At 39.3% G+C, this 27,517-nt stretch overlaps 4 protein-coding genes across 24 annotated transcripts in view; 1 reads left to right on the top strand and 3 right to left on the bottom strand.

Annotated features, from left to right (window-relative positions):
- LOC110841386 (uncharacterized) overlaps nt 1-14,834 on the bottom strand; it is a 127,428-nt gene extending 112,594 nt beyond the window's left edge. For 7 of the 14 annotated variants that reach the window (XM_087359739.1, XM_087359743.1, XM_087359747.1 and 4 more), the window contains exons 1-8: nt 14,055-14,184; nt 13,173-13,775; nt 12,137-12,369; nt 11,387-11,496; nt 8,109-8,203; nt 7,187-7,230; nt 6,757-6,865; nt 6,143-6,239 (exon numbers count right to left, since the gene is read on the bottom strand). In XM_087359739.1, the coding sequence (XP_087215865.1) occupies nt 6,143-6,239; nt 6,757-6,865; nt 7,187-7,230; nt 8,109-8,203; nt 11,387-11,496; nt 12,137-12,369; nt 13,173-13,775; nt 14,055-14,143 (1,380 nt within the window). In that variant the 5' untranslated portion in view covers nt 14,144-14,184. The other 7 variants (XM_087359740.1, XM_022086886.2, XM_087359741.1 and 4 more) reach the window with 7 other exon arrangements.
- Nucleotides 14,835-15,194: 360 nt separating this feature from the next.
- Nucleotides 15,195-22,387, bottom strand: Polr1E (RNA polymerase I subunit E). 3 transcript variants are annotated; one of them, XM_022086897.2, is made up of 7 exons: nt 22,251-22,387; nt 21,047-21,243; nt 20,345-20,742; nt 19,986-20,210; nt 19,301-19,423; nt 18,863-19,016; nt 15,195-15,612 (listed from the first exon to the last, which is right to left on the bottom strand). In XM_022086897.2, the coding sequence occupies exons 1-6, from the start codon at nt 22,303-22,305 to the stop codon at nt 18,887-18,889; spliced, it is 1,128 nt and encodes a 375-aa protein (XP_021942589.1). In that variant the 5' UTR covers nt 22,306-22,387; the 3' UTR covers nt 15,195-15,612; nt 18,863-18,886. The 3 variants fall into 3 exon arrangements, with proteins under 3 accessions (XP_021942589.1, XP_087215879.1, XP_087215878.1); XM_087359753.1 differs by having other exon boundaries at nt 15,195-15,616; nt 18,867-19,016; XM_087359752.1 differs by lacking the exon at nt 15,195-15,612 and having other exon boundaries at nt 16,424-19,016.
- Pcd (pterin-4a-carbinolamine dehydratase) lies at nt 22,372-25,638 on the top strand. Its single transcript, XM_022086898.2, has 3 exons — nt 22,372-22,512; nt 24,720-24,842; nt 25,310-25,638. Exons 1-3 carry the CDS (start codon nt 22,372-22,374, stop codon nt 25,499-25,501), a joined length of 456 nt encoding a protein of 151 aa, XP_021942590.1. The 3' UTR covers nt 25,502-25,638.
- AMPdeam (AMP deaminase) overlaps nt 24,448-27,517 on the bottom strand; it is a 30,522-nt gene continuing 27,452 nt past the window's right edge. For 5 of the 6 annotated variants that reach the window (XM_022086887.2, XM_022086892.2, XM_022086891.2 and 2 more), the window contains 2 exons: nt 26,080-26,165; nt 24,448-25,612 (listed from right to left, as the gene is read on the bottom strand). In XM_022086887.2, the coding sequence (XP_021942579.1) occupies nt 26,129-26,165 (37 nt within the window). In that variant the 3' untranslated portion in view covers nt 24,448-25,612; nt 26,080-26,128. The remainder of the gene's footprint in view (nt 25,613-26,079; nt 26,166-27,517) is intronic. The other variant, XM_022086888.2, reaches the window with a different exon arrangement.

Here is a 27,517-nt window from a genome sequence, read left to right as displayed (position 1 = left end):
CTAAAGATGATAGGATAAACACAAATCAGATACAACTGTGTACACAGAACACACAGGCCAGACAAAATGAAACCGATATATCAAAACAGACTGCACAAACTCGGCATGAAAATATTAGTAGTGTCACGAGTAAATATTCTAAACTGTGATTATACAAACAGATTAAACGTGACAATAATGTAGAGAACACAAGATGAGACTCAATAAGCCAGCTTAATACTGTAAACAGCTCGATAAGGGGCTGGCATCTCCATTTTGGGGCAGACTAGATCTAGACCTCCTTCAACTCTAACACATCTAGGAACTGCAAATCTCCTCCAACAGCTATTATCATCGACTTCAATGTCATCCTATCATCAGAGGCTCAACACGCGTTCCAATTACAGAAATTTGGATTCGTATCTTCCGTTTAGTCAGGCAGTTTTTGTACGTAATGAAACAATTTGGTGAACAAATTCTTCTTACGCGATACATTTGAAAAAGTACACATTACGGAATTCTGATAAAAAATATTTAACTTTTACAGTTTCAGCTGAACAAAACGCAAAACAGTTGAAAGTCTCATATAATTTTCATGGACAATAAGAAGTTAGCACAGGGGTAGGTTCGCTTTGTTTATTACCTCCAGACTTGGAATTCACGAACGCAAGTAACACGTGGCAAATGTTTAAGAAGGCGGTGGGAATTCTTTATGACTGGAGAGCAGACAAGAGTATTTATCAATAATTATTATTTGAAAGGACTGGAAAATCAATCATCGTCAGTATCGTAGCAATAAATGACGTACACACGTGAATAAGGTAAAATTTAATTGGCAATGAGCAAACAAGAAACGTCTTTTATAAAAATGAATTCGTCACTCAAACAAGAACATGTTTTAATACAATACAAAAAACACAACAGAGATTCATATACAGACAAAGAAATGGATTTATTTCTTAAACTGACACTTAGTTTCGTGCAAGAACCGTCTGCTGCTTTATTCTGCACACACACACACCCCATTCTACAAAAACAGGGGTGTCCAGAGCACGTTTTAAAAACTAAAATATGACAGACTGGAAACACTCAGAAGAAAATTCCAACAGATTTAATTATTGAAAAAGATCGATTTCAGAAATCTGACACACACTTTTAAAATTTTATAAAAAGAGAGAGAGACCATTTTAAAATGCAATGTCCTGTCGTTTCGGCAACGTTCAACCCCCCCCCCCCAATCCCACCCGACCACGGTCCACTATGTGGTGGCCCCATGAAATCCAGTATTAGCGTGACGAATATTGATTCCATTTTAAAATGATCACCCTGTAGAAAAAAAAATACAAAAAATTAACAAATCACAAACATACCATCTTTTTTTTATCTGTTCTGTGCTCAGAAGTTTGTCACGCTACCAACTGGACAGCCCTGTTCCAGAGACACAAATGACAGCAACCGACGAAATATTAATCAAATAATGAACACTTAACTAATTACATTATCCACTCGTCATTATTTAAACTCAAACTGCAAGACACAGAATTCTGTCGTGTTTGAGTTCCTCCGTAACAGCAGCAACGGCAATGAGGGTTAAGACTGCGGTCTTGTGGATCGCTGCGCCATAGTCTTTTGACAGCACACCAGTGTTTCGGAGCAACACGCTGCCTCCATCCTCAGGGCTAGAAACTCAATGAGTTGTATAGGGTTGGTCCAGGAACACAAACATCCTCTTGTTCCGACCTTCCTTTCCTGGGGGGGGGGGGGGGTTGCCTCTCTTAAAAAGGGCACTTCCCCACTCACACTGGACTAGACTTAGCTCAGTCTTCCCACCTCTGGCTCTGACTTACAGGTTCTCAACCTAATCAAATTTTAATTTACCTAACAATTTTCTAATCCTACTCATTTCATCCCTGAAGATGGAGGCAACATGTTCCTCCAAAATGTTGTTATACAACCAAAAGACTGTAAGGCATAAGAACCCAAATGACCACTGTCATGACATGAAATTGTCGATATCTGTCTTCCGGGTTGCAGGTATCTAGCCGCGAGAGCCTCAGATCTCGCACGACACAAAATCACACAGAACGGTTAATTATCGGCCACCCCTAACTCACAAGAGAGCGTAAAACAACTTATGACTAAGTCACATGTGTCCAAACACAAATACCACTGAATCAGGTGAACTTTCCATAAACGGGTTTTATGAAATTTATTACAAAGAATTCGCTTGCAACTCTAGACAAAATCTGAATTCTGGAATGACGTCATTACACATAAAAGCATGAATTCGTAAAAAAAACACGTTTTTTAATACTCATCAGAACGAAATATATTTTATGAACAGACGAAGATCAGACGTCAAAAAAATTTTTATGGAAAGTTTACAGAATATCAAATACAGAATTTTATGAATTCACGGACCTTACCTAAGTGAATACGAAAGGCGACAGAAGAACGACATTGAGGGTAACCCTATACCTGGACCAAGTCATTTATGAGGTCAGTGAACTACTCATTTGCCATCGACCTAGATTACTCATCTCACAAGTTTGGACAAGAGACGGGGAGAAATACGGCTTGTTCAAATGAAACCCATATGGGGATTCTTCGGGGTGAAGTGACAAGAGTCCCCACGAGAACCGAGGCAGGCGTCCCACCGACGCGTCAACATGGCCTTGACATCTTCAGCCAACCTGAATCTATGAACCTGTGCTCTTTCGCACGTGGCGCATTTCAATATGCAGTTTCCATTTTTCTGTAATTCCACGCGGCCGACGGCCCTCGGCTCCGGAACTCAATGACGGCTTGTCGGTCCAGTCTGGATGGATTCTACGCCTGGAACGCTGGCACTTAAAAGTGTGTCACACCGTTCCCATCTACTCTGACATGCCCATTCTGTCGCACGGCCGGAGTCACGCACACGATCAGAAATAGGTTTCATCTGAACAACCTCGTATATAAAGGAATTCTGTTCCTTCATAATACAAAAGGACTGTAGTGCCAAGAAGTAGAAGCAGTTGCTTCATAAAAATACTCGCGCTGTTATTGTCCATGAAAACAAAATGATACTCGCACGCCAATTCTGAGCATAGTTTATTTACCACCCGTTACTTAAACGTACCAAACTTTGGAAAGAGCATTTCAGAGTTTCTCTGAATAAAACTATAAATCAAAATATTTTTAATGTATCCACATTTCCCACTGAACTGTCAAGCGAGGGCATCGTGAAAGGATCTCACGCTTCGTCCTCAAACGTGGCTCTACTACTCGTCTAAAACAAGTGAGCTTCAACTGTTATTCACAAATTTAGATTCTTATCTGAGAAAGTTAATGCAATGACCGCCAATCAAGTAAGTGAACTCATCCAGTGCAAAAGACGTTAACTCGGTAATGAAAATATATTTTCCTTCCTCAGACGGATGTCACCAATTGAAGAACTTGGTGTTCCGTTTTTATAAACTTGTCATAAACAGAGAATACTAACCACTTAACTGCCCAAATTCCAAGGAAAAGCCCCTTCAGAAAAACTAATATGTTCTCAGCTACGCAAGAAATACCCCTGCTCGCTGCCTTTTGAGGGCATCCACAAGACTGTGTCATGTCAGCGACAAACAGAATAATGCATTCACAGACCTTATAAATGACCGTGTTCACATCTGATCATATCAGAATGGTTTGGTAGAAATCACACTAAATTATTTCTTTAGCTTTCGCCTTCTAGAAGGCGTTCTTCTATTGCCACAGAACCGCCACGGGTGACGCAACCGATCTGAAGATTCAAACTATCTATTTTCAACACACATTCAACAAAAGCACATGTGCTAGTCTTACGGCGTAGCCCACGGCCACTAAAATATTTTGCAGTGAGGTATTTAAAATACAAGCGTAAATTGTTCGCAAGGCATCGTAACTTGCAAAAATCCGAAACAAAGTTCAGCAGAGGAAAGCGTGCGTAAAAAAAGTAACGTTTACGGACTGTTCTAGCCGCCGAAATGTGGGATGACGCGGTTACCCCAGCATTTGGCATTCGCGTTTCGGAATGCAAACCACGCAGCGATCTGCAAAAATTTCGACACTTACGGAAAGCGATTCAACGATTTTCGCCATAAGCGTACAAATTGAAGTGAATCATTAAAATATAATTTTGCTTCCCACTTCTCCATTATTTGTTCTACACCACTTACACCTGTGAACGGTATCCAGGTTAATTAGATCACAGATAAAAAAATTATATAAGTATAACCACTAATTACACCGACTTCTGCGCCCTTCTGAACTGCTAGACGCCCACGTCTGGCGGCGGCAGAAAATACTAAAGTTTGATACGATAGGATTTGAAGTTCTCACGGTGATGAAAATGTGCACTGTGGTCTTCGCGGTTCTGACGCCACGTAGTCCTATAGGTTGTTACCAATATTTCAGAGTAATGCGTAATGCGTAATTACTAAGTTACCAAAACAATAGAAGACTAAATGCTTTGTCTAGTTCTTTGTGGAATGCACGAAGAGGTTATTGCAGATATTTGTGTTCTTTAAGCTACGGCAGATCATAAATGCACTTAATAAATATTTTACGCGAGATAAGTTGGGACCTGCAGTCCAGGAAACAGGCTACTGAAACAACTAGACGGGTTCTCTACGATAGGGAAAATTTACATGTATATTTCAAACGTTTTAAGACGCAAAAGTGTCGTTCTCCTCGACTAAAGAACCCGATATTTTGGGACAGTTCCCATAGTTCCTTAATCCAAGGCAAGGTATAATTTCACTTATTGAATTCTCTTAGATGAGATAAGCCATGACTTTTTTTCTACAAAACCAACGAGTCTTTGCAAGGCCACTACGGTGTTTCAAAATAACATATCATTATATTGACTCGTCACACGGGAATTTGTACCAACTGCCTTCAAGTGATTAAGATGAATTCACAGCCGTGAGTCGCGACCCAGCATCATTTAATTACCGGCCCAAACTACATTCACGTTAGAACAGACCGAGACAAGAGAAAGGCCGCAGCCCCCAGAAGATATTCTACAAGTTGCCTATCTCCATGTTTCAGAAGACTCGTCTGGAATGTGTTTAATGCGACTGGAAGTAAGATGTCACATCCGAAAGTTCAGCACAAAATTACCAGTTGCGTGCTCTGGCCAACTTCACCCCTAGGAAAAGAACCCCTTGAACCCATGTTCAGAAATACGGAGTAGACTCCACGATCGTCAAGACAAAAATCTGAACAGCCTAACAACGGATAACTGACGTGTAAACAAGTTAGTGTCAGTGTCGCCACGTTCCTGATTCTGTATCCATTCAAATTCCAGCATGATATGACTGGGGAGCGCGGAATTCCAAGGATTAAGCACCGCCAGTTTATGACGAAGTGAAATCTCAAAAATCAATAGGCCTACACATTTTAGTCCTGAGAATCTCCATTATTATTCACTTTTCATTTACTTTAAAGAGTTTTGTCAACTGGCAGAACATATTATAAATTATTTTGTTAGTTTTCTCACTGGACGGAAATACGTAAATAAGCTTGAGCTCGCTATTTCAGGAATTCAATCATGCCGCAACATTTCTCCCAAAATACTGAAGCGCCGACTGACGGAGAAACACGTGTACTCCCCTAATCATTCAGATCATTAACAACCCCCAGTTAACCCCCTTCATTGCCAGTAAACAGACTCCATCAATGAAGCCCGACAAGATACGATCTGTTCAAAATATAGAGGCTGGTCTCTCGTTACATGTAACTCACATATATGAGGAAAGATGGCACTGTCGTGCATATTTAGTTTTAATGTATATTGTTTCCTATATCTGTGTTGCTCCATGCTTTTGAAACAGCCTGTAATAGTAGCAGTTGGAGGGTAAAACGCGCCAATTTCACTTTGTCACAGAACAAAAGCAGTCAACAGAAGGTGCAATATTGACAAGATCGCTAAGAGACGCTCAATTGTTCCGGTTGTCTTGGCGACTGCAATAAATTGCTATTCTACTCCATGACAAAGTGCAATGTACGTTACTTAACACACATCTGCACGCGATCCAATTACTACAGAGAGCTGAAATGTCTATAAATTAAAACTACATCAAAGATCAGTCACTGGACCAGACATGGTAACTTGTGGAGAGTGAGCAGTAGATGACGAGCTGACGGTACTCACCAGGGATTCGCTGGGGCTCTGCTCTGAGCTTGCAGGCTTCTCATCTACTGAGGCACCGCTGATCTTCCGTCTCAATACATCCACCAAGTGCTCCAACCTGCGGGCCACATGAAGAAGATCCAACGTGTAAAGACAACTTATAACATGATCCTCAAATTGTTAAAAAAAAAAGTTAAAATGCCTCATATGACGTAGCTGCTTTACCCCCGGGGAAAGACCTCCCAGTATCCACTGGCTACAAGGCTCGGTGGACCACTAGTGCTGACATAAAACCCGAGTTACCAAAAGTTTCCTCAGTAATACGGGCATGCTCATGGTTCTGAGAGATGTGACAATTAACAATTCACGTACTTCACGCGAACAACGAAGAAAACTAACGAAACATCTGTAATTAAACCAACAACCATAAATTTCTGTTACCATGTATGGTAAAACCACAAAAGCACAGGAACCATAATTAAGATCAGGCTAAGAAACACGCATCACAAAATTCTCTTGGGTGATCAGCTGTGCCAACGTTGAGTTGAAAGCCAATTTTTCAGAGACTCTGTCCACATTATCAGACCGATCGCCCGAGAGCATTCGTGTGCCATGAAAGTTTATGAAACACTTACTGCTGAGCTTGGGACTCCTTGTCCTTGTTCCTTGCCAGTGCCTCCTGTAGGCTACGCCTCAGCCGCAGGTTCTCCAGCTCCAAGGCACAAAACTGCTCGGCTTTTGTATCTGTGACACACGAGTAGGGAATATGACAGGAGGAAAAATTATGAATTCTGAAGTTTATAACTCCAAAAATATAAAATTGGAAAATAACAAAGCATTTCTTATCAGGAAACCATAAAAAGGTAAGTAAACTAGCCACAGGGTGGTACAGAAATATGAATATGTTCATCTTTTAAACAATAACAGGGCAATAAAGTTACTGAACGTGTGTGGGAACAGAAAACTCGTAACAGTCATACAAGAAGCTGCAACAGTGGCCGTCCAGTACAGACTGAACTATAGCGAGTCCCGCGCCAAATACGTACACGGAACAAAAATACTGACCTGTGGTTCCATCTATCTGATCAATATCTGGCTTTCTCTTCTCCCTGCAACAAGTAAGTTCTGTATAAGAAATAGTTCTCACGGTAGTGAAAATGTCAAAGTTGGTCTTCTCGGTTGTACTGACGTCACAACATGACATCTCTATCTTAAATCCTGTAAAAACAGACAGTACGTTCCTCCAAAACACTGACGTCCCCTACAAGTCCACACAGAAATACTGCCTAGAACACCAAGATCAACAAAAAGTAAGTTCGACATTATAGTCGATAAGTAAGCTTAAAGCTGAGAGATTTTTCCTGAAGAACAGAACTTTATTTAACAAATTGTAAAACTAACAACATCAGAGCCAGTATCACACACTCCGTGCCCGCAAGGTTGTAAAATTATGAGATAACTGAGGAGAACTCGAAAAACTGACTAACGTAACTAAAGTCGTTGACATATCGACTTTCTCCCCCGTCATACGATGAATGGAAATAAACTCCTGTCAGAAGCCGTGAAGCTGTTTGCTTTGTTAGCAGACACTAACTAATAAGGAGAGGACAATATTACGAAGGGCAAGTACAGTCGTCATAATGAAATCTGAATTTAACATACGTGAGAACATTTTTCTTTACCGAGTATCATTAAGTATTACGGTAGCTTAGCAAATGTAAAAGAATTTCTTCCTAAAATCAGTGGCGGAATATAAATTTCAATGCACAACGGAAGAGGGTTAACAAATAAGAAGTCTGTCGACTCCCTGCTGTCAAAAAAGAACCAAGATCAAATTTTACTTTACCAAATATTCTCAAGTCAGATGCTTTGTCTGAAAGAGTACGCACAGCTGGTCACGACGTACGTGTACTTGAAGAATGTTCGTCCTCAGTGTAGAAGGGAAAACACATAAAACGTAAATGGTCCGTGGGCTTTGGCCCTTTACCTTTGTATTTGAAGGCGCTGAAATTGCTCGTTGATCCCATCCACCTTTGAGGAAGCAACAGGGAACTTCTCTACAAGATTGTCTTTCAGACCAAACTGCAAACACACAAAGAAACTTATTTAACCCTTCGAAGCACGTAGCGTATCTAAATAACATTTAAGACTCCAGGCCATACCCCAAATAAATCACGACATACAAAGATCAACTGCTTATGGAAATAATAATTCTGTTAATCGTACGAAACACATAAATACAATGTCTGTGGAAAAGTGCAGAGTTATTGAACATTAAAGGAAATGGTAAATGTAACAGGTTAAAATAGACTGCACCGGCGCAATTAAAAAACACAAAACTACAGGAATGTAACGCAAATTTATTCCAACAGCATCTCCTTCATATCACGTGCAAAGATTTTACAGCTACTTCGGCGCTGAAGCCTCGTCCGCGAAGAACATGGGTGCGCCAGGTGTTTGTGAGGTTGGTACCAGGAGTCAGACAGACTTCCTGTCCCAAAACATACGATACTACAATACATTTTGAACATTATTTAAACTACCATAAAAAGTTGAGACTGGACAGACAGAGGCAAAAAAAAAGACTTCACCGATGTGGGTATCTGAAAAGATCAAAGCATGGAGTAAGACGAAGGCAATTCTGTAAGAGGTCAGATGAGAAAGAAGACAGTAAGAGAAGAAAGTAAAGAAAGATAAAACAGTAAAATACACTTCAGAGTATGGTAGGAGGATTCGAAGTATTAATTAGTGTGACATTCTTCAATGACCTTAACAGTTGCTCACAGCAGTAGTTACTGTCATATATTTATAACATTAACAAAACGTAATTTTCGGTATCAGAATAAACATCGATTATTTCCTTAAACATCGTTAACCAGTTGATCTTTTTTAATGGCGAAGTGTTGGGTTTTCTTTGTGGTACGGACTGAATTCTTAAATACGTGAGCTTCGGCTTAAAATGTTTTAAATAACAGGAAAAGAATTTCAAATGCCTTACTGCAGTTCGGTTGTCAACAATGCATTTGTAACGGCCGTCAAGATAAAGAACGGATATTTCGATAATATGAGATCATTTCTTCACTTTCTCCTTTAGACATGGATGGATATGTTGATCTTTCGTAGAACACCGTATCTACTCAAAAGACGACAGAGAACTAGTCACAAGTATGACGTTTCTCAGCAATCTGTGATGTGCTGGATTCTCGAACCAAGACAAAGAACGAGGGAATGGGGCTAATGGAGAGCAATCGACGAGGATGACAGGAGATGGATCACCGAAACCTGATCGCCGCCATATTACTGATGAATCCATCCACTTACATGGACTAATATTGACAGAAGGAGTGGGTCGCTCTGTAACCGGACACGGGGATGCATCGCGCTGCCTCAACTGCCTAATCTGTGACGAACATAACCACAACTACAGCTGTCTCCGTTAATCGATCTGATGAATCGATTTCTTCGAACGCTGACAATTTTATTATTCCAATCAGTGGAAGCCGAAGCTCGTATAAATATTACGTAAGAATTCAGTCCGTACCGCGAAGTAAACACAACACTTCACCATTAAAAAGATCAGCTGCTTAACGCTGTTTAAGGAAATGATCGCTGTTTACTATGAAGATAATTTTAAACCGAAAATTACTCTTTGCAGGCAAAATGTAAAATTTAGGTGGAACATAATTACCACTAGGTTTTAGAGTATTAAAATGACCTGGTCAGAGGTTTGCTGGCTAGCATTCTTGCTTCGCATTCAGGCTCAAATATCGGCCAGAAGACCGGCTACCCTGATTGAAGTGTTTCGTGGTTTTCCTTCGACCCTCCACTTATATTCCAGAATAATGCCTTAAATTAGGCCACAACCGCTTATTTCCAAGTCATTTCCAATTAATTATTCGGTATCATTCGATTCTCTTTTGAATTTATTTTATTAACAACGCAAAATAAATTCTGGGCAAATTAAACTGACTGTGACAGGGTAAATCACGGTAGTTTTCACACATTTTTTTTAAACAGAGGGATAATTTTCTTGAAGATAACAGGATGTCCCCTGAAACGTTTATCATCTCGTAAATAATTGGCACCTTCCACAAACTCAATTCACTTTCCACTGTTTACATCTGAGATCTCATTATAACGTTAAAAATTTTAAACAAATGCAATTATAACTTAAATTCTATACAAAGCCCTCAGAAAGATGGCGCGTGTATCAGAGCGTATGATCGGGCTTCTAATCATGGGTCCTGAGGGTCACGCATAGGAAAACTATCCCTAAACTCAAAATCTTCAACCCAGGGCAGTTCTCGGGGTCTGTAATCTTAGTTCCTGTAATTCCCTCTCCAAAATAAAATTTTCTTTGGGGAAATTCTTCTCTTGATTACTTTTGGAGCTACATAACATTTCCTTGTGGCACAGTATCATACAGAGATAAAGTCTAGCTGGAGGCCACACAGTACGGGGGTTTGTATCCCCTATTCTGATAAGATAACAGTTGAAAATCAACCAAACTGCATGTCCTTATAAAATTATAGATTTTCTATACATAAAATACAAAACCATCAATTTGCATAAAACATGAATTATTCTAGAAGGATAAAAAGAAGACAGAACAGAAAAGTGTCACAGAAAGACGCAACACGCCGAATATCAGCAAGCGGAATATGAGTACCATTCACTCGGGGCAGAAGCCCCTGGCATTTTCTGTGTCGAGAAAAACCGCAGATACGTAAAAACCGGCAAAAATGGATGCAAATTGAAAACTGCAGATACTTTAAATCGAAGGTTAACGAAGGCCAAGAGATCATTATTTATTTATCTTTTAACAACACTGTGCATAATAGCACTTACTTACAGGCTCATTAATAAATAATGATATAAAAATAATATGGAAGGAATCAGTCATATCCTGACATTTGCCTGGAGCGACAAAGAAAACCACAACAACAAAAAATCAATTAGGACAGCCGGTCTCCAAGCCGAGATTTGAACCCAGAACTGCCAAAATACGAAGCAAGACCGAAATCCACTCCCCAGGCGACTGTTAAAGAAGCCGGGACATGGGGGCTTTTCGACAAGACGTCTGTAAGGACATCGGTTTTATGCATGAAGATTTCTGTCTTCTGGGTTGTTGCGCCGTGTAGTCTGGCCGATGTCCGAGTCTGCCAGACCTCAAATACTGCATGTCTTATTCTTTGTCTTCTTCTAGTGCCATTTCTGTTTTATATAGACTGATCGTTTCAAGATTAACAAAAATTCAACGCTCACCAAATGATTAGCCGGGTTCATGTTCCCTGCAGCTTCCAACATGCTACACACTCTGGATAGCAGAACTTCCTCACGTACTCTCGCTGCGTCGCGTATCTCTCGTATTAAATCTGCAAAAAAAAAAATTAAAACATTTCTGACAAAAATGCATATACACATGAATCTATTAATAACAAAATTAGATTAATTTTCTTTCTCCACAGCATTTATGCTGCATTCACAACCTGTAAAACAATTGAACATCATTGCTGGGTGGTTAGCACTCCTGCTTCAGATGTGGGAGGTCCCTGGTTCAAATTTCAGCCCAGAGCCTGGCTATCCTGACAGAGATGTTCACAGTTTTCCTTCTCCCCCCCCCCCCCCCCCCCAAAAAAAAACCATTTCCTTCCACATCCTTTCCAATTCATTATTCACTGTCATCCTCTCATTCGATGTGAGCACTGAAACAGCATTTTTAAATAAAATATAGTTAAATAAATAACCCTTGGCAAAGTCTGAAGACACAAGCAGAGTCCACGTACTTTCGCTATTTTATAATTTAGACTATAGACAAAGTCCAAAAGAGCAATTTTGCTTATAATAACAACCCTAGAATCCTGGAACAGGTGTGAACATTCTCAGTAATATTCTGGACTGTCCCTCCGTTTGCTCAAGTGCTGATGTACTTGACCCACGCAAATTTCAAGCGTCGAGTCTTTAAACGGGCAAGAGAGTAATACATAATAAAGATCACAAGGTCTCAGAACATACCTGACAGCATTCCAGGCTCGTACTCAGGGGGAACCTGACGCAACGACTGTTTGAGTGTTTCGAGCTCCGCCTTTGTCTCTCGCAATTCCTGGTACAGCTGTTTGTTGCTGTCCTGGAGTGCATTGACTTGCACCGCAAGACTCAGCACCAGAGCATTTGACACTGGAGTGCTAGCACGACTACACGTGTCGCCAGTGTCAGAACTGTCACCACTGCAGAAAGGAGATGGCGACCTGACACCAAAGAGCTGTTTTACATAGACCACATGAAATTTACTATCCCTCTGGTAACAGAGCTTGAAGGTTCAAAAAGACAGATAACATCATGATACTGAGTCACTTCAATGAAGTTCACATCATAACTTATTATTCCTATGGTAAAATTTCAGATTCTCACAGTGAGTATGAAGTTGGCTGTTTTCTGGTATGGTGCACCACATAACATGATAATGGAGACAGTATGCTCCTCTGAAATATCAGTCAATATAGACCAAACTACACTGCACAACATCCCACAAGCTAGCAATCTTCACATTTCCTTATTCACTATAATCAGTCTTCCAAATAGTTACATTCTTACTCAAAATTCTGTACATATTTCTTGTTTTCCTCACCCTAGTTATATGTCTAGCTCAGTATGCCCTTGATGTAAGTTGCAAAGATCATGAATTTCATTATGTAATAAATTTAATTCTCTTTAACCCAAATATTTTCCTCATATTTTGTTCTGAAACAAGTAGAGTCCACATTCTACCATTAACGGCGAGAAACCCTATTATCACCTTCCTAATGCCTTGTTCCTGACCTTATCCTGGTAAGACCCAAAGGATAAATTTCATTCCTTAGACATGATGATCAGACGAGATCCGATCATCATATCTACAGGTTCTGCTACCAGAGAGTTAGTTAGATATGATAAAGTTAATTTGTCATGAAAAAAAACATAATACCATAAAGAAAAACACATAAGGTATGTACAATTATTTTACAGTTTGATTTTAAAATGTTGCCATCTTACCACCTCAAAAGTGACATACCTTCTCACACCCGGGTCACTGAACCTCCGGTGGGTGGCGTGAGGTGCATGTGATATTCCTGCAGGTGGCAAACTTGTGAACACATCATTGGTGCCAGAATCTACACCAGGCTGCAATCTTGATGAAGCTCGTCTTGTATCCTTATAACCCTGCCAATTTCCTTTTGAGATAGGTGGGGTAGATGTATAGTTTCCTTGTGGTCCATTAGTTTGAGCCACTGGTCTACTGCTACGTCTTCTCAAAGAAGATGCAGGTTCAGAAGGCATGGGTACATAAGCTGCATACACAGGCAAAGAAACAGGCTCCAGTGAGTAGCCTACAGGCACAGAGTAGTGACACATGGTTGGTTCTGATGCAGTCGGAAACAGTCTTCGATCAAACACAGGCCTGGGGTTGTGTGGCCAAAATGATGCAGATTGAAAACCAGGCTCATCTTCAAGTGTGTATGCTGCGCTGGGCTCCTGCTGGAATTCCCAAGATTTGTCAAGCCACTCCTGCAGATAGCCACACTGTTTCTTCATCCGACCCCTCCTACGTCTCTCTGGACACAAGTTCCCATTCATCTTTGGGCTGCGGCTCTCACTTTCCACATCATACTTGCTTCTGCACAAATTTAACCACAGTACATGAACAAAAAATTCATGGGCTAAAACAATTTCCAAATATGTATTTCATACAAGTTTGATTAGTGTCTAGGTCTATAAGGACTTTTCCTTCTTGACTAAGGTTTCTAAAAAATGAATGACTGTTATAGGAAACAAATTGATGAATATGAAGAATATTTACTACTGGATTAAGTAGAGGTTATGTACCACCAATGACTACCATAATAACAGCATTATATGGCAAGGAAAACTGGATGACCTAATAAAACGTCCTAACCTAACTTTAGTCAGTGATGTACGACCAGGAAGTTCTGGTTGGCAATGGATTTTGAAATTAGATCTTTTCGAGAACGAAAAAACAGACATGAGACCGCTGATAACGCCATCAAAATGACACGAACTCACAACAAATGTTTTAAACAATTCTGGAAAGAGCAAAAACATTTGTAAAATTTAGACAGTAGTCGATATACGACTGCTTTTCATGAAAACACAACACCATTACGCAACTGCACCCAAGCAAGAATAATGTGTGTGTTTGTTGTTTTTCTTAACTTGAAATGATAAGCAGACAATTATAAGTAAGATTACAACAATATTACCTCCAACCTTTGCACGTCATGTCAGTTCATTCAGTAAACAAATGAATATAACAACAGTTTAACTGCCAAATCTCATTTCCCACCACACATAATCACAGATGATACTCACTAATCCAACATTAAATATGAATTCACTAAAGTGGCACACTTACAGGTAATTTTCTTTTTTAAAATTATTTCAAGGTATGGGTTTACAAAGAAATTCCCCACAGACACCACAAGTTCAGCTAAGTTTCCCCGTTATTCTTCCCCTATTAGATGGACAGCGAGCTCTTGTATACTGTAATCATTGAACTTGGTGATTGCATGTAATTGGCCGTCAGGGCAAGTATTAGTTTCGCAAAGACTGCACAATAGATTTTAATGGAAAACGTTTTGTTGGCAGCACTTATGGTTATGTTTTACACAAACTTCCAATCCAAAGTTCTAGAGTCCTTCCTCAGCCCCACATTTTCAATGAACTGTTTTTCATTAAATGTTGTATGAGACAATGTAAACAATATTTAAAAATGTACTTACCTCAAAGAAAACAGCATTTCATTTTTAAAATTCTTAGCAGAAATAGCACCTACGCTACACTGGGCATTTGTTTTAAACTCTATTCAGGATGTTCACAGAATGCACACAGGCAAATTAAAGGCAGGAAAAAGGATGAGTTAAAAAGAGCTTATATCAGTTAAAATCATATTGTCATCCAAACATGAAAATGAGTTTCAATTAGCAATCATGTGAAGTTGGTAAGTAGAAATGTTCTGTAGGAATTCAAAAACATATCAAGAATTTCTGTTAGAGGGGGGGAATGGCAACAGAATTGATTTATAAATGTTACCAGAATATATTTATTCCAAGACAACCACCTACAAACTGCAGCACTGACATCAGCTTCCATTTACAAGAATGTCTTGGTAGTATCTGGTAAAAATCTGCCAGAGGAACAAAGAACACAACGATCTTGGATTTTCCTCTGAGGTAGGTCACTTCTTTCCATGATCAAACTGTGTAAGTGAAACTTCACTGGTACAATCATCATACAGCAAATAATAAAATGTCATAATAACAGAATTGCATACATTTTGTGACATGGATCAAAGAGTTTGCAACATTGGTCTCGTAATGTCTTCTTTGACCAATATGCACTGTCTGATCAAACTTAAAAGAAATATCCCATTGACAACATTTTGTAGTATTCCGACTGCCACAACAAAATATATAAATGTTTATACTACAGAATATCCTTCTCGAAGGTATCACCACCTTGTCGAAGGCAATCTGCCGGGTGAGGAGGCTTGCGTGCTCAAATGACCCTTAGGGCTATGCCGGCCTGAGCTTCGGCTCATGGTAGGGTCACCCAAGCCGGACAGGTCTAAGGAGATGCGCTAGACTAAGAGTGATACCCTGGTCCTCCAGGTTGGGGGTTGGGTGTAGGGCTAACAACCTTTCACCTTTAAAAAAAATATGTGTTACGAAAAAATCAACCAAGCCTCGGATCAGGACGGACTCTTTGGCACGACCACGGCAATTGAAAAAGGACATGAGATTTGGTACCTGGAACATTAGGAGCCTCTATAGGGCTGGGGCACTGAAATCAGTGTGTAGGGAATTAGGGAATTATAAGTTAGACTTAGTGGCAGTGCAGGAAGTGCGATGGGAGGGGGAGGGCACGATCCCAGTGGACAATTTTACATTTTTCTATGGAAAGGGGAATGACAATCATCAGCTAGGGACGGGTTTTTTTGTTCATAGCAGAATTAGGGCAGCAGTTAAGAGAGTAGAATTTGTTAGTGACAGGTTGTCTTACGTAATTTTGGAAGGACGTTGGTGCGACATCATTGTCCTTAATGTTCATGCCCCAACTGAAGACAAAAGCGATGATATCAAGGATAGCTTTTATGAAGAATTGGAATCAGTATTTGATACATTTGGCAAGTATCACATGAAAATTCTGCTAGGAGATTTCAATGCAAAAATTGGGAGGGAGGATGTCTTCAAACCCACAATAGGCAGCGAGAGTCTCCATGCACTTAGTAATGATAATGGCGTCAGAGCAGTGACCTTCGCTACGTCAAAAGATTTAATTGTAAAAAGTACAAAATTTCCACACCGTGATGTTCATAAATACACTTGGACTTCCCCAGATGGCAGAACACACAATCAAATAGATCATGTTTTAGTAGATAAGAGAAGGCAGACAAATGTAATTGATGTGAGATCATTCAGAGGAGCAGATTGCGACACTGATCATTATCTGGTGGTAGCAAAAGTGAGGGAGCGGCTTTCAGTAAGTAGACGAACTAAACAAAATTTTGACACAGAAAGATTTGATTTGAAAAAATTAAGTGAGGGAGAGGCAAAGGAACAATATCAAGTTGAAATTTCGAATAGGTTTCAAATTTTAGAGACAAATGAGGATAATGAAAGTGTGGACATCAACAGGGAGTGGGAAAATGTCAGAAACTGCATCAAAATTTCAGCAAAAGAGAAACTAGGATACTACAGGAGAAAGCAAAATAAACCGTGGTTTGATGAAGAATGTTCAAAATTAATAGATCGAAGGAAGCAAACAAAATTTCAATGGTTGCAGAACCCAAACAAAACAAATGCGGATAATCTATGTAACGTGAGACGTGAGGCTAGTAGAACCTTTAGGACTAAGAAAAGGGAATACCTGAAGGGCAAAATTGCTGAACTTGAGACAAATAATAAGGAAAAAAACATCAGAGACCTGTACAGAGGCATTAATAACTTTAAGAAAGGATATCAACCCCAGACTAATTTGGTAAAGGATGATAGTGGCAATTTGCTTGCAGATCCAATAAAAATTGTGAATAGGTGGAAAAATTTCTTTAGCGAGCTCTTAAATGTTCATAATACTGGTGATATTAGACAGATTAAAATGCATACAGCTGAACTGTTGGTGCCAGAACCTAGCTTAGATGAAGTGGAACTAGCCATTGGGAAGTTGAAAAGTTATAAATCTCCAGGAATTGATCAGATTCCGGCCGAATTAATTAAAGCAGGTGGCAAAGGGTTGCATATGAGGATCCATAAGCTTATTCAGTTAATTTGGGATAAGGAAGAGATGCCACATCAATGGAAGGAATCCATAATTATTCCTATTTATAAGAAGGGGGACAAGACTGAGTGTGGTAATTACCGAGGAATATCGCTGCTATCAACCTCATACAAAATTCTATCCAACATTCTTTTGGCAAGATTAACCCCATATGCGAATGAAACTATTGGGGATCATCAGTGTGGGTTCAGACGAAACAGATCAACGATTGATCAGATCTTTTGCATTCGTCAGATACTAGAGAAAAAATGGGAGTTCGGTGGGACTGTACATCAGTTATTTATAGATTTCAAAAAAGCCTATGACTCTGTGAAGAGAGAAGTGCTATATAATATTCTTATTGAATTTGGTATACCAAAGAAGCTAGTGGGTCTAATAAAAATGTGCTTAAATGAAACCTGCAGCAAAATTCGAGTAGGTAAATATGTATCTGAGACATTCCTCATCAAGAACGGTCTAAAACAAGGAGATGCTTTGTCTCCCTTGCTCTTTAACTTTGCGCTAGAATACGCCATCAGGAAGGTCCAAGGTAGGCAGGAGGGTTTGCAATTGAACGGGACACATCAGCTATTGGCATATGCTGATGATGTTAATTTATTGGGGGACGATATAAATACAATAAAGAGGAACGCAGAAGTTTTACTAGAGGCTGGTAGACAAGTGGGGCTGGAAGTAAATTCAGAAAAAACTAAGTACATGTTAGTATCTCGTCATCAGAAGACAGGCGGGCAAAATTATCTTAGGGTAGCTAATAAATCCTTTGAAAGGGTTACAAAGTTCAAATATTTGGGAACAACAATAACAAATCAAAATGATACTTGTGAGGAAGTTAGGAGGAGACTAAATTCCGGAAATGCTTGCTACTTCTCAGTCCAAAATATTTTGTCTTCCCGTCTGATTTCTAAGAACCTGAAAATTAAAGTATACAAAACAATAATCTTGCCTGTTGTTTTGTATGGGTGCGAAACATGGTCTCTCACTCAGAGGGAGGAACACAGATTGCAGGTGTTTGAGAATCGGGTGTTGAGGAGGATATTTGGGCCTAAGAGGGAAGACGATGGGGCGTGGAGAAAACTGCACAATGACGAGCTTAAAAATCTGTACTGCTCCCCCAGTATTGTGAGGGTGATTAAGTCGAGAAGAGTGAGATGGGCGGGACATGTAGCGCGCATGGATGGGACAAGAGGTGTGCACCGGGTACTGGTTGGGAAACCTGAAGGGAAGAGACCGCTGGGGAGACCTAGACGTAGATGGGAGGATAATCTCAGGCGGGATCTATGGGAGATAGGAGTTGAAGGAAACTGGATTTTGTTGGCCCAGGACAGGGTCCGGTGGAGGGCTTTGGTTAATTCGGTGATGAACCTTCGGGTTCGGTAAGCCATCTAGTTAGTTAGTTATACTACAGAATATACACCATGACGTTCCAACAGTTCTTTAGTGTTTCTTATTTCTTTTTACAACTGTCTGAAGCTGTTTCAGCGGTGGTAGAGGCAACTTCAGTGTCACGATGGAAGACGACGAGGAGCTAGAAACGGCTCCTACTTGTTGGCTTAAGTGATTCAACCTAGAAAAAGTAAAGAACAAATTATCAGGTGAGAGACAGTAAAACTTCAGCTTTCAAGAAAGCCACGGTGAAGTTTTTCAAATGTTTCAGCAAAAAATTACAGTAACCATTTCAGCTGAGATAAAAAAGAAACAGATACCTCCCACATACAAGCCTCAGATCTTGCAGTCACGATGACCTACTCCTTTACAGAATGTCATAACAACAGGCTTCCATCACAATTCAGTGCTTTCTGCGGTAGTTCCATCAGATAAAATGGCAGCCATCCACCCCAAAACACTTACCTCTTTACAGATATCGAAAGAGACTTGGATAGTAGTTCAAGGTTGAGCTTGAAATGTGAAAGGATAAGTCCCAAAACAAGCAGGTGACACAAGGCTTTGTCTTTCAACAAGTTGGGTCGCAACCTGTACATAGAATTAATTTCAATAACAATAACTAATATACTCAGACAATGGATTGTCATACTGTAATATGTATGATTTCATAAACTAGACTATCCGTATGTGATGTTACTCAAACATTTATGTGCCAAGAGTTTATATGGGTTTCTATTACATTGTCTATTGATTGTACAGTGTTTCTTACAATTCGCATCTGGTAGCTACATTAAGATATGAAAAAGAAAAAGAACAACAACAACTTGCCTAATTTAACATTTATATACATCATATTCTAGAAATACAATGGTAAAATTATGCAGACCAGCTAGAATATATTTTTATAGCTCAGGGAGTAAAGTTGAATATCTTAGCAAATAAAGGGGATAATTTTTTGATGTAAACTGAAGTCGTGCATGAACATCTGACTACAGTCAAACACCTCAGCAAGAGGGGCAGTAGTGTCTGCAATCCAAGCACAGCAAAGTTAGGAAATACCACTCATATCCAGACACTATTCAGCCCACCATCACACATATAAATGTATGTGTGTATTCACTACCAATCCTAAGAAATGGAAAGGACTTACCTGCCATGTGGAGACTGCACTGTAAATGTATTAATGATTTTGGAGTTGACATCCTCAGAGTATGGACAAACTATATTCTTCTGCTTCTGCAAACTTTTTAGAGATGTATTTAGGAACTTAATGAGCAAATCAGCATACAGCAGGGCGCACACACTTTCAATAACTGGTTGACTGCTGCCAAGTTGCAAAACATTCGGCAGAGTCTGCGAGAAAAATGAGCTGAACCTACAAAAACACAAAACAAAATATATTACGAATAAATTCTACAAACAGTGCACTCTTACTGGGCAGGACAGTTGATCAATGTGAAGACACCTAAAAGGACTAAATACGAGTACTGTGATCTAGCCACTACTCACATATCCTTCTTCGGCTCCTTCATGGTTCTAATGGCTTCTTCCTTCAAGGATGCTAACTCCTCAGCAGAAACAATATCATGTAAGCTGTAAACATCATCAACTGTAGCTGCAATTCGGTTTATAGGGGGAAGATACGCTTCGTGTGAAGCGTTAACAACTGGTTGTTGACTCGCTTCTTCTACAGACACGCTGTCAATCACATCTTTCAACTTGTCCTTCAGATAATCTGCATTAGTACGCATTCGCGTGTAGCTTTCTAATGAACGTTGCTGCCTTTTTGAACCAAACTTCATTTGTAGTCGATCTCTGTCTTCTTGTGTGACCACAGACACAATACTATTCTCCTCCACACGTGGGACAGGGGACAGCAAGAAACTTGTCGTTGGAACAAGACGTACCTGTCACACAGATACCAAATACTTGTAATCAACCCACCAGCTTACTCAGACAAAAATATTACCATCCTGCTTGAACTGGACAAAACTTACTACCTTCAAGGTATATATATAGTCTTCTTCAAGTAGTTGACAATTATTAACTTGGTCAATATATTCCCTGCTTTTATGAACCCTACACATTCAACAACAAATTGTGAGAAGAGTGTAGTGTGGTATGATCAAGTAAATGAATCTACAATTTTAACTGTACATACAATCAATGTAATGAAGAATGCATCACTGTAATACAAGAACAAAATCTTACCTTATTGGTTTGCCTGTTCCTTATGGCTATCAGGTTATGTGCTATGGTGTTCTCAGCCGGTAGCTCAGAGCCACTGAACACATGATCGTCATCCACGGCCACTACTGCCACACGTTTCCCAGTCTTCTTGTGGGCATAGAGTCCACATTTCACTTTGTGAGCTTCCTCTGGGATCAGTTCACTGTGCTGAAATGAAACTGTTGACAAAAACAAGTCCTTGAGATATATAAAAATGTATCTTCTATACAAGAATGTGGTGAAAAAGTTCATCTTTGTTAGTGACATGACATAAGACACACAAATTTCCTTTCCTGCAGCATTTGTAATGAAATAAGCTGTTGGGATCTTCACCATACACAGGCCTCTGGGTTGTAGTGCTGTGTGGTGTGGCATTAGTTTACCAATGTGTCTGAAGTCCTTCCTGCCTCCATAAACTCAGACTACATGGCGCTACAAACCACAATAAGAGCTGTCTTTGAATTCACCGCCGTGAGAACCTCAAATCTTACCACAGCAAAAGAGGTTGGCAACGCCGAAAACCAGCCAGAGGCCGCCAACCAAACTACATTACGCTACCGTAAAATGGCCTATACGAAGTTGGCCTAACCTAAAGAAATGTAACGTAACTAACATAACATTCATCAACAACATACCAAATGATAGCAATTATCTGTTACACTAAGTTATCAAACACTAAATTTGGTGACGGTACATTAGGTTAACAGCTACTATTTTCTGGTTCGGGATCCAAGTGCTGCCAACGTCTCTGCCGTGCTTCCGCCTACAATTTTGGTTAATTAGCTCCTACGTACTTAAAGTTTGTCAAATTTCGAAAAATTTATTGCTAGCTGGCCACCATTCTAGTGATGGGACTACAACATATAATGGTTCTTGCTGTTTAGCTCTGAACCGACCACAGCTTTTGCGAAGTTATTTTCTATATTTCCAGCTATCGCTAAACAAACACAATTCTCTTAATATTTTAATTCTTATGTCTGTTTAGCGCTCATTAATTTTGTTCTCTCTTTCTGCGTCTTTAAGCCCTCACATTCTTCATAACATCTACTTTCATGTACAGTTAGTGGTGTAAAGTTGGAAACACTTCCAGGTTTTATCCTAATATTGGCTGTGCGTGAGTACATTAATTCTATTATATTTGTGATTATATGATGATGTGTGACATTCAGAATTCCAACAAACGTACCTAAAACAGTCATGTCGTCTGTGACTTCTGATACACGGCACTGGGCTGGTTTCATTTTTGTACTGCAACTATTATTTTCTCATTCTAGTGTCGTTCTAACCTCTTTACTGCACAAGTTCCAATGCTACCAACGTTCAGGATTATTATGCCACCATTATGCGCATTCACCGCTATCTGTCGGCAGTCGGTTTCCAGCTTTCCAAGACACTTGTCATCTGTCGAACAGCCTCCAAGTGAACCTCGTCGAAAAGTTGGAAGAATGGTGAGTCGGAGCTTCGAAGTGTAGCACGTTCAGCCCCAGTGGGTTTGTCACTGCTTTAATTTCGTCTTCGATATCAATACGTTCCCTTCAGCATGTCATTTGAAATTTCAAGTAGCTTATCACATACATGTATATATTGTACTATATTAATTTATTATAATTTATTTATCGGCGCTTTTAAGAGCTCCGATAAAAAGCGATTAATAATAGGATGATTAATGAATAATTAATTTTATGGGATGGAAGGAGATGGTCGTGGTCAAATTTAAGGTATTAGACCAGTATTTGGCTAGAGTGGCTGCGAAAAATCAGGAAAAACCTGTCAAAACAATTTTCGGACCGAAATTTGTTCCCGGGACCTCACGAATTGAGTGCAAGTGATAATCACTCGATCATAACATTCACTGTATTAAACTTAAGGTTGACAGTCCGTCTAGACAACAATTGTGTATTATAGTTTCACTGTTTATCCGACTTTGTATTATTTTGTTCTGAAATAAGTCTTTTGTCTGCCGGTATTGTGACCTCGATAACGGGAGTTTTCAAAGCGTGCAGGCCTTGGCAGCGTTATTTCCTTGAAACTGGAGTTCGAATGTGGATATGAATCTTGAAACTGCCGGAGATGTCGGAAGTGTTTGAATTGTGAAACAGTGGATTGTTGGAAAAAAGGAGGGGTTACTTTGAACGTCGAGTTCGCGTAAATAATTTTCTGATTACTTTCTAGGTAACATGCGCCGATGTCATTTGAATAATACTGAAAGAAAATAGTAGAGAAGGAAACCAGCAAGGATGCGATTCCTGGCATGCTCCTATTTTGCGAAATCCATTTGGACCAGTCCAAGTGTACGAAGTAGGATTCACGTATCTCGAAATCACTTCACCTTTATAAAAGTCTTGAATTCGATTTTTTTATTCCGCCATAAATGCTACAAATTTATGTAATACGTGAATTTCAATCAACGCATTCTGTTCCTTGATTGACGTAATGAGTTTCCATGACAACGAAGCATTATTCTATACAGAGTTACGTCGTGGGTCAATAAAACCAAGATAAATTGATAATCTTGAGTTGAAAGGTTTCGTTGGGCTCGTACCAAGTGAATGTATCTGTCCGCTTGACATACGACCTCATTATCAGTAGGACCTTGTTTACAGTTCTAATCCAAGTGTGATTTGACTCACTCTTCGGAAAAAAGTAGGTCTACCTGTCGAAGTATAAAACTATTTTAATTTATACTCTGCTTAATTAACGGCGTTTTCAGTATATTATATAGCACTGAATGAAAGGATTAGTATATAATGAGTTGGAACTTGGAAGCCGTCGTGGTCTAATTTAAGGTATTAATTTATCCGGGTATTATGTTGGATAAACGGAGTAACACCACAAAAACCCTCAGAACATTTGGTCAGTAGGCTGAGATTTAAGCCCTGTATTTTCCAGTTGTCAATGCCTACAATTCTGCTGTTTGATTGATGTAGGAAGTACTATTGCAATAGTGAACATTGAAGGTCTCTTAAGTCGAGTCATCGTTTAGAATGTTCTCAAGCGACTTTAACACATTAACATTTGAAATAAATAGCTTAACAGTCAGTTTCTTATTCGGGAGTGCCCAAAGATTGGCTATTCAAATTATATTTCTCCACGGTCTCTCTCAATCCCTCCAGGAAAATGCTGATATGATACCCTAATTCTTTGAAGCCAAGAACCACTGGACAGATTTGGATGTATGTTTAACCTCTGAAGAATAGTGGTAACTGTATGTACCATCTCCTGTAGTAATCAGCTATTCTCTGTTTTTTATCCTATATCTATCAATTTCATATGACTCTCAGGGAATTTTCTTAATGGTGGCAGTGAACTCCTGTGAAAAAATTGTCAGTATCTACCAGACTACATGGTGCAACATCCCAGAAGAAAATATACTATTCGAAAAATTATCCAAGCAGATTCGAGACAGTGTATTTTTAAGTCTCTTTCAACATGAATGTACACAGAAAAATTTACTTTCAAATGTATCCTCTTAACATTTCACTCATTACTATCGTTACACTGTAATATTATATAAAATTTATACAAACACCTGCAACAGTGGAGTTAAATGAGAAAAAGTTACACTTCTTACCATGTTTGCAGTTGGATTATATTAAATGAAATTTTAGAGTGCTAATGTAAAACAAGAATATAATAATATTAATTACTGTCATAGGCTGGAAAACTGAGTCCTGAAGAGCGGACAGCAAAGCTGGAACCACTTCTCTCGAACAACTGGTCCATGATGGATGCTCGTGACGCTATCTACAAGGAATATCTGTTCACCAACTTCAATCAGGTTTGTGTGTGTGCGCTGCAGACAGTGTTCAACTATTCAGCGTATTAAGATAATATTCTGTAAAGTTTCCAGATATATTCTTTAGTTTCCGTTAATGATAAAAGTTTTTGTCACAATATGATCAAAATTCCAGGATATATTCCTTGTTGAAGATCGCTGTCTTCTGATATGTTCAACTTTATAGTCCAGCAGAAGTTTACCGACATTTCAAGAGGTGCTTACTGCCTCCATCATCAGGGCAATGAGTAAGCCAAAGAAAGAAGAACCAGGCCAGGACTTGGGGTTCATTCTGATCGATACTGACATGACTCATAGTCACTGTTGTCAATTCCTCCTTGAGGAAACCTACAAAGATCTGTTTTCAGAGTTAGCCACGTAGTATCATCAGTTTCCCAGAATGTCTCCTTTGTCTGATCCACGTGCTGTTTATATTCTTCCCGCAAGTTGTAACAGAGAGACCGTTGCAGGCATTTGGCTTCATGACCCGAGTGGCGCTAATGGCAGAGAAGATGGACCATCACCCTGAATGGCTCAATGTCTACAACAAGGTGCAGGTGACGCTGTCATCACACGACGTTAATGGCATCAGCGTGCGCGATGTCAAGCTGGCCTCCTTCATGGACATGGTTGCCAAATCACTGATCCCAATAAAGGAGTGAAGTGCTTTATGATTCCAATATTTTCACCGAATCTCACATGGACAATTCAGTACATTTGGTTCTGTTAATGGATTTGTTCAGAGAATATATGTATATTGTGATGATCTAATCCTGTCAAATAAAGATATTTATTTGAATTGTGCAGATATATCAGTTCTTCAGTAGACGCTTGTTCCTATTCCTAATAAACTGACTGGTTCACATTCAAGATTTCTAACACCAAAGCATAACATTAGATCTACATTTTAGTGTCTTAGAAACAAGATAAGATAGTTTTCCACAGATCTTATTTATTTATACTATTGAGTTCCTCCCTTGTATTTAAATTTTGAAACATTTAGGTATATTTTACTGGGTATGCATATTTTAGCCGCATGGCAAAAATGTAGTGCATCCGGTTGCAATTAACCGGCTGCTGCATTCACCCAACAAATGATTATCCATCTGGCAATAAAAATTAATACACTCACAATAATGTCATTGGTTTTTGGGGTCTAATTTTTAATATACTTCCAACATGACACATGCACTGTCACTATGGTCATCTGACGTAAAAAGTTCTTAATTAGGATACGCACTTCACCTGTATGATGCCATGTTGTAACAACAAATGGTCTGGATGAACGGTTACATCAAATCCTCATGATGGGGATGGAGCTGGTCCCTGAAATGTCAATTTTTAACTAACTGACATGGCTGATATCCTGACAAGATTTTAACAGCTGTATCCAAAATTAATAGTTAAACCAAATGTAACATTAGCAAGAAGTCAGCAACATTCTACGTGACATCTCGTTGCCCGTCAAGTCTAGTTCTCCTTGTTATACGTTTATGTTAAATCAGATGCATTATCACAAAACCAATGTATCAACAATTTTTATGATGTAAGTTTCACAAGTATTAGCAACTCATTTATAGGTTACATACAAAATATACAGAGTATCGTACAAGTTTCACATTGTGTAGAATTTATGGATCATGCATTGATGCCGAGAGCCATCATGCCTTACTAATCAAAGTTTGCACTTCATTCAACGTGCAAGACTGCTAGAGGGTTAAATACAGAAGGATATGTACAACAGATCATTGACGGTCAAGATACTAGGGTCATTATACGTGCGTTCTTTAGTCATGAGAAGAAGACACTGTCGGTGTCTGAGAACAGGGTGCCGAGGGGATTGGACACAAAAAGGATGAATTTACACTGCATGTACAGTGCAGCAAACTAGTCAAATTGAAATTGTTTTCATAACCAGCATCCTTCTAGTAGCAAACAGTTTGTTACCAGATTAAAATATTCTGTTGTCACCCTAACAGGAAAGAAGTATGTGGATTTCATAGAGTGGTTACACTGACAATGTTGATATCAGATTATCTGAAAAGAATGACCCCACATCAATGCTTGATAATGATAATATCATAGTATGTAAAGGCACCTTTTGGGTAGTCAAATCAAACAACTTATGTTACTCTAAGGTGAGAAACAGAAGCATGAAAGCATTAAAAACTTCTTTAAAACTAAAAAATGTCCAGTCATTATATTATCTGAATATCAATAAACTTTACAACTATGTCCAGCTTCAGGTAAAACCTACTCTGTTGGGCACAATCGATAGAGCTAGTCCCTATCTCCGGACATGGTAGAAGTCTCGGACGACGGAAAATGTCCAGAAAATAGTTCACTCCAACAACGCACCATCGTCACAAACTTTCAGAAATGAGCTTCGCAACTATGTTTCTCCTGATGGTAATCTGTAATTGCAGCTGCAAATGTGGAAAATATTTAAGCGGTTCACTGTTGTCGATCAGGTTCTGCTGTATGTACGCTGCATGATATATATATATATATATATATATAGCCAGAGCTCTTATGTTAAGAACGCTGTGGCATTAGAAAAGGGGCAAAGGTAAGAAATGGAAACCCTCAGCTACAGCTGAACTTCACGTAACATACTAAAACAGCGGAAAAGGGGCACTTTCATTACAGTGAAGTGGGATGGCAAAGGGTTAAAGAAG

The sequence above is a fragment of the Zootermopsis nevadensis genome, unplaced genomic scaffold, assembly GCF_977971745.1.
Source record: "Zootermopsis nevadensis isolate Lab colony 2312 unplaced genomic scaffold, Znev_1.0 Znev_ptg000032l, whole genome shotgun sequence".
Classification (NCBI taxonomy): Eukaryota; Metazoa; Arthropoda; class Insecta; order Blattodea; family Termopsidae; genus Zootermopsis; species Zootermopsis nevadensis.
Note: the sequence above shows the minus strand (reverse complement) of the source record. Positions and strands in the feature narration are given on the sequence as shown.

Excerpts from the sequence above, each read along its gene's own strand:
- Pcd (XM_022086898.2), top strand. The coding sequence starts at position 22,372 with ATGCTACCAACGTTCAGGATTATTATGCCACCATTATGCGCATTCACC. Across the intron at positions 22,513-24,719 it reads GTCGAAAAGTTGGAAGAATG|GCTGGAAAACTGAGTCCTGA; the intron begins GTGAGTCGGAGC and ends TTACTGTCATAG. Across the intron at positions 24,843-25,309 it reads TGTTCACCAACTTCAATCAG|GCATTTGGCTTCATGACCCG; the intron begins GTTTGTGTGTGT and ends AGACCGTTGCAG.
- Polr1E (XM_022086897.2), bottom strand. The coding sequence starts at position 22,305 with ATGAAACCAGCCCAGTGCCGTGTATCAGAAGTCACAGACGACATGACT. Across the intron at positions 19,424-19,985 it reads GTGCAGTCTCCACATGGCAG|GTTGCGACCCAACTTGTTGA; the intron begins GTAAGTCCTTTC and ends TTCTATGTACAG. Across the intron at positions 19,017-19,300 it reads CTTTCGATATCTGTAAAGAG|GTTGAATCACTTAAGCCAAC; the intron begins GTAAGTGTTTTG and ends TACTTTTTCTAG.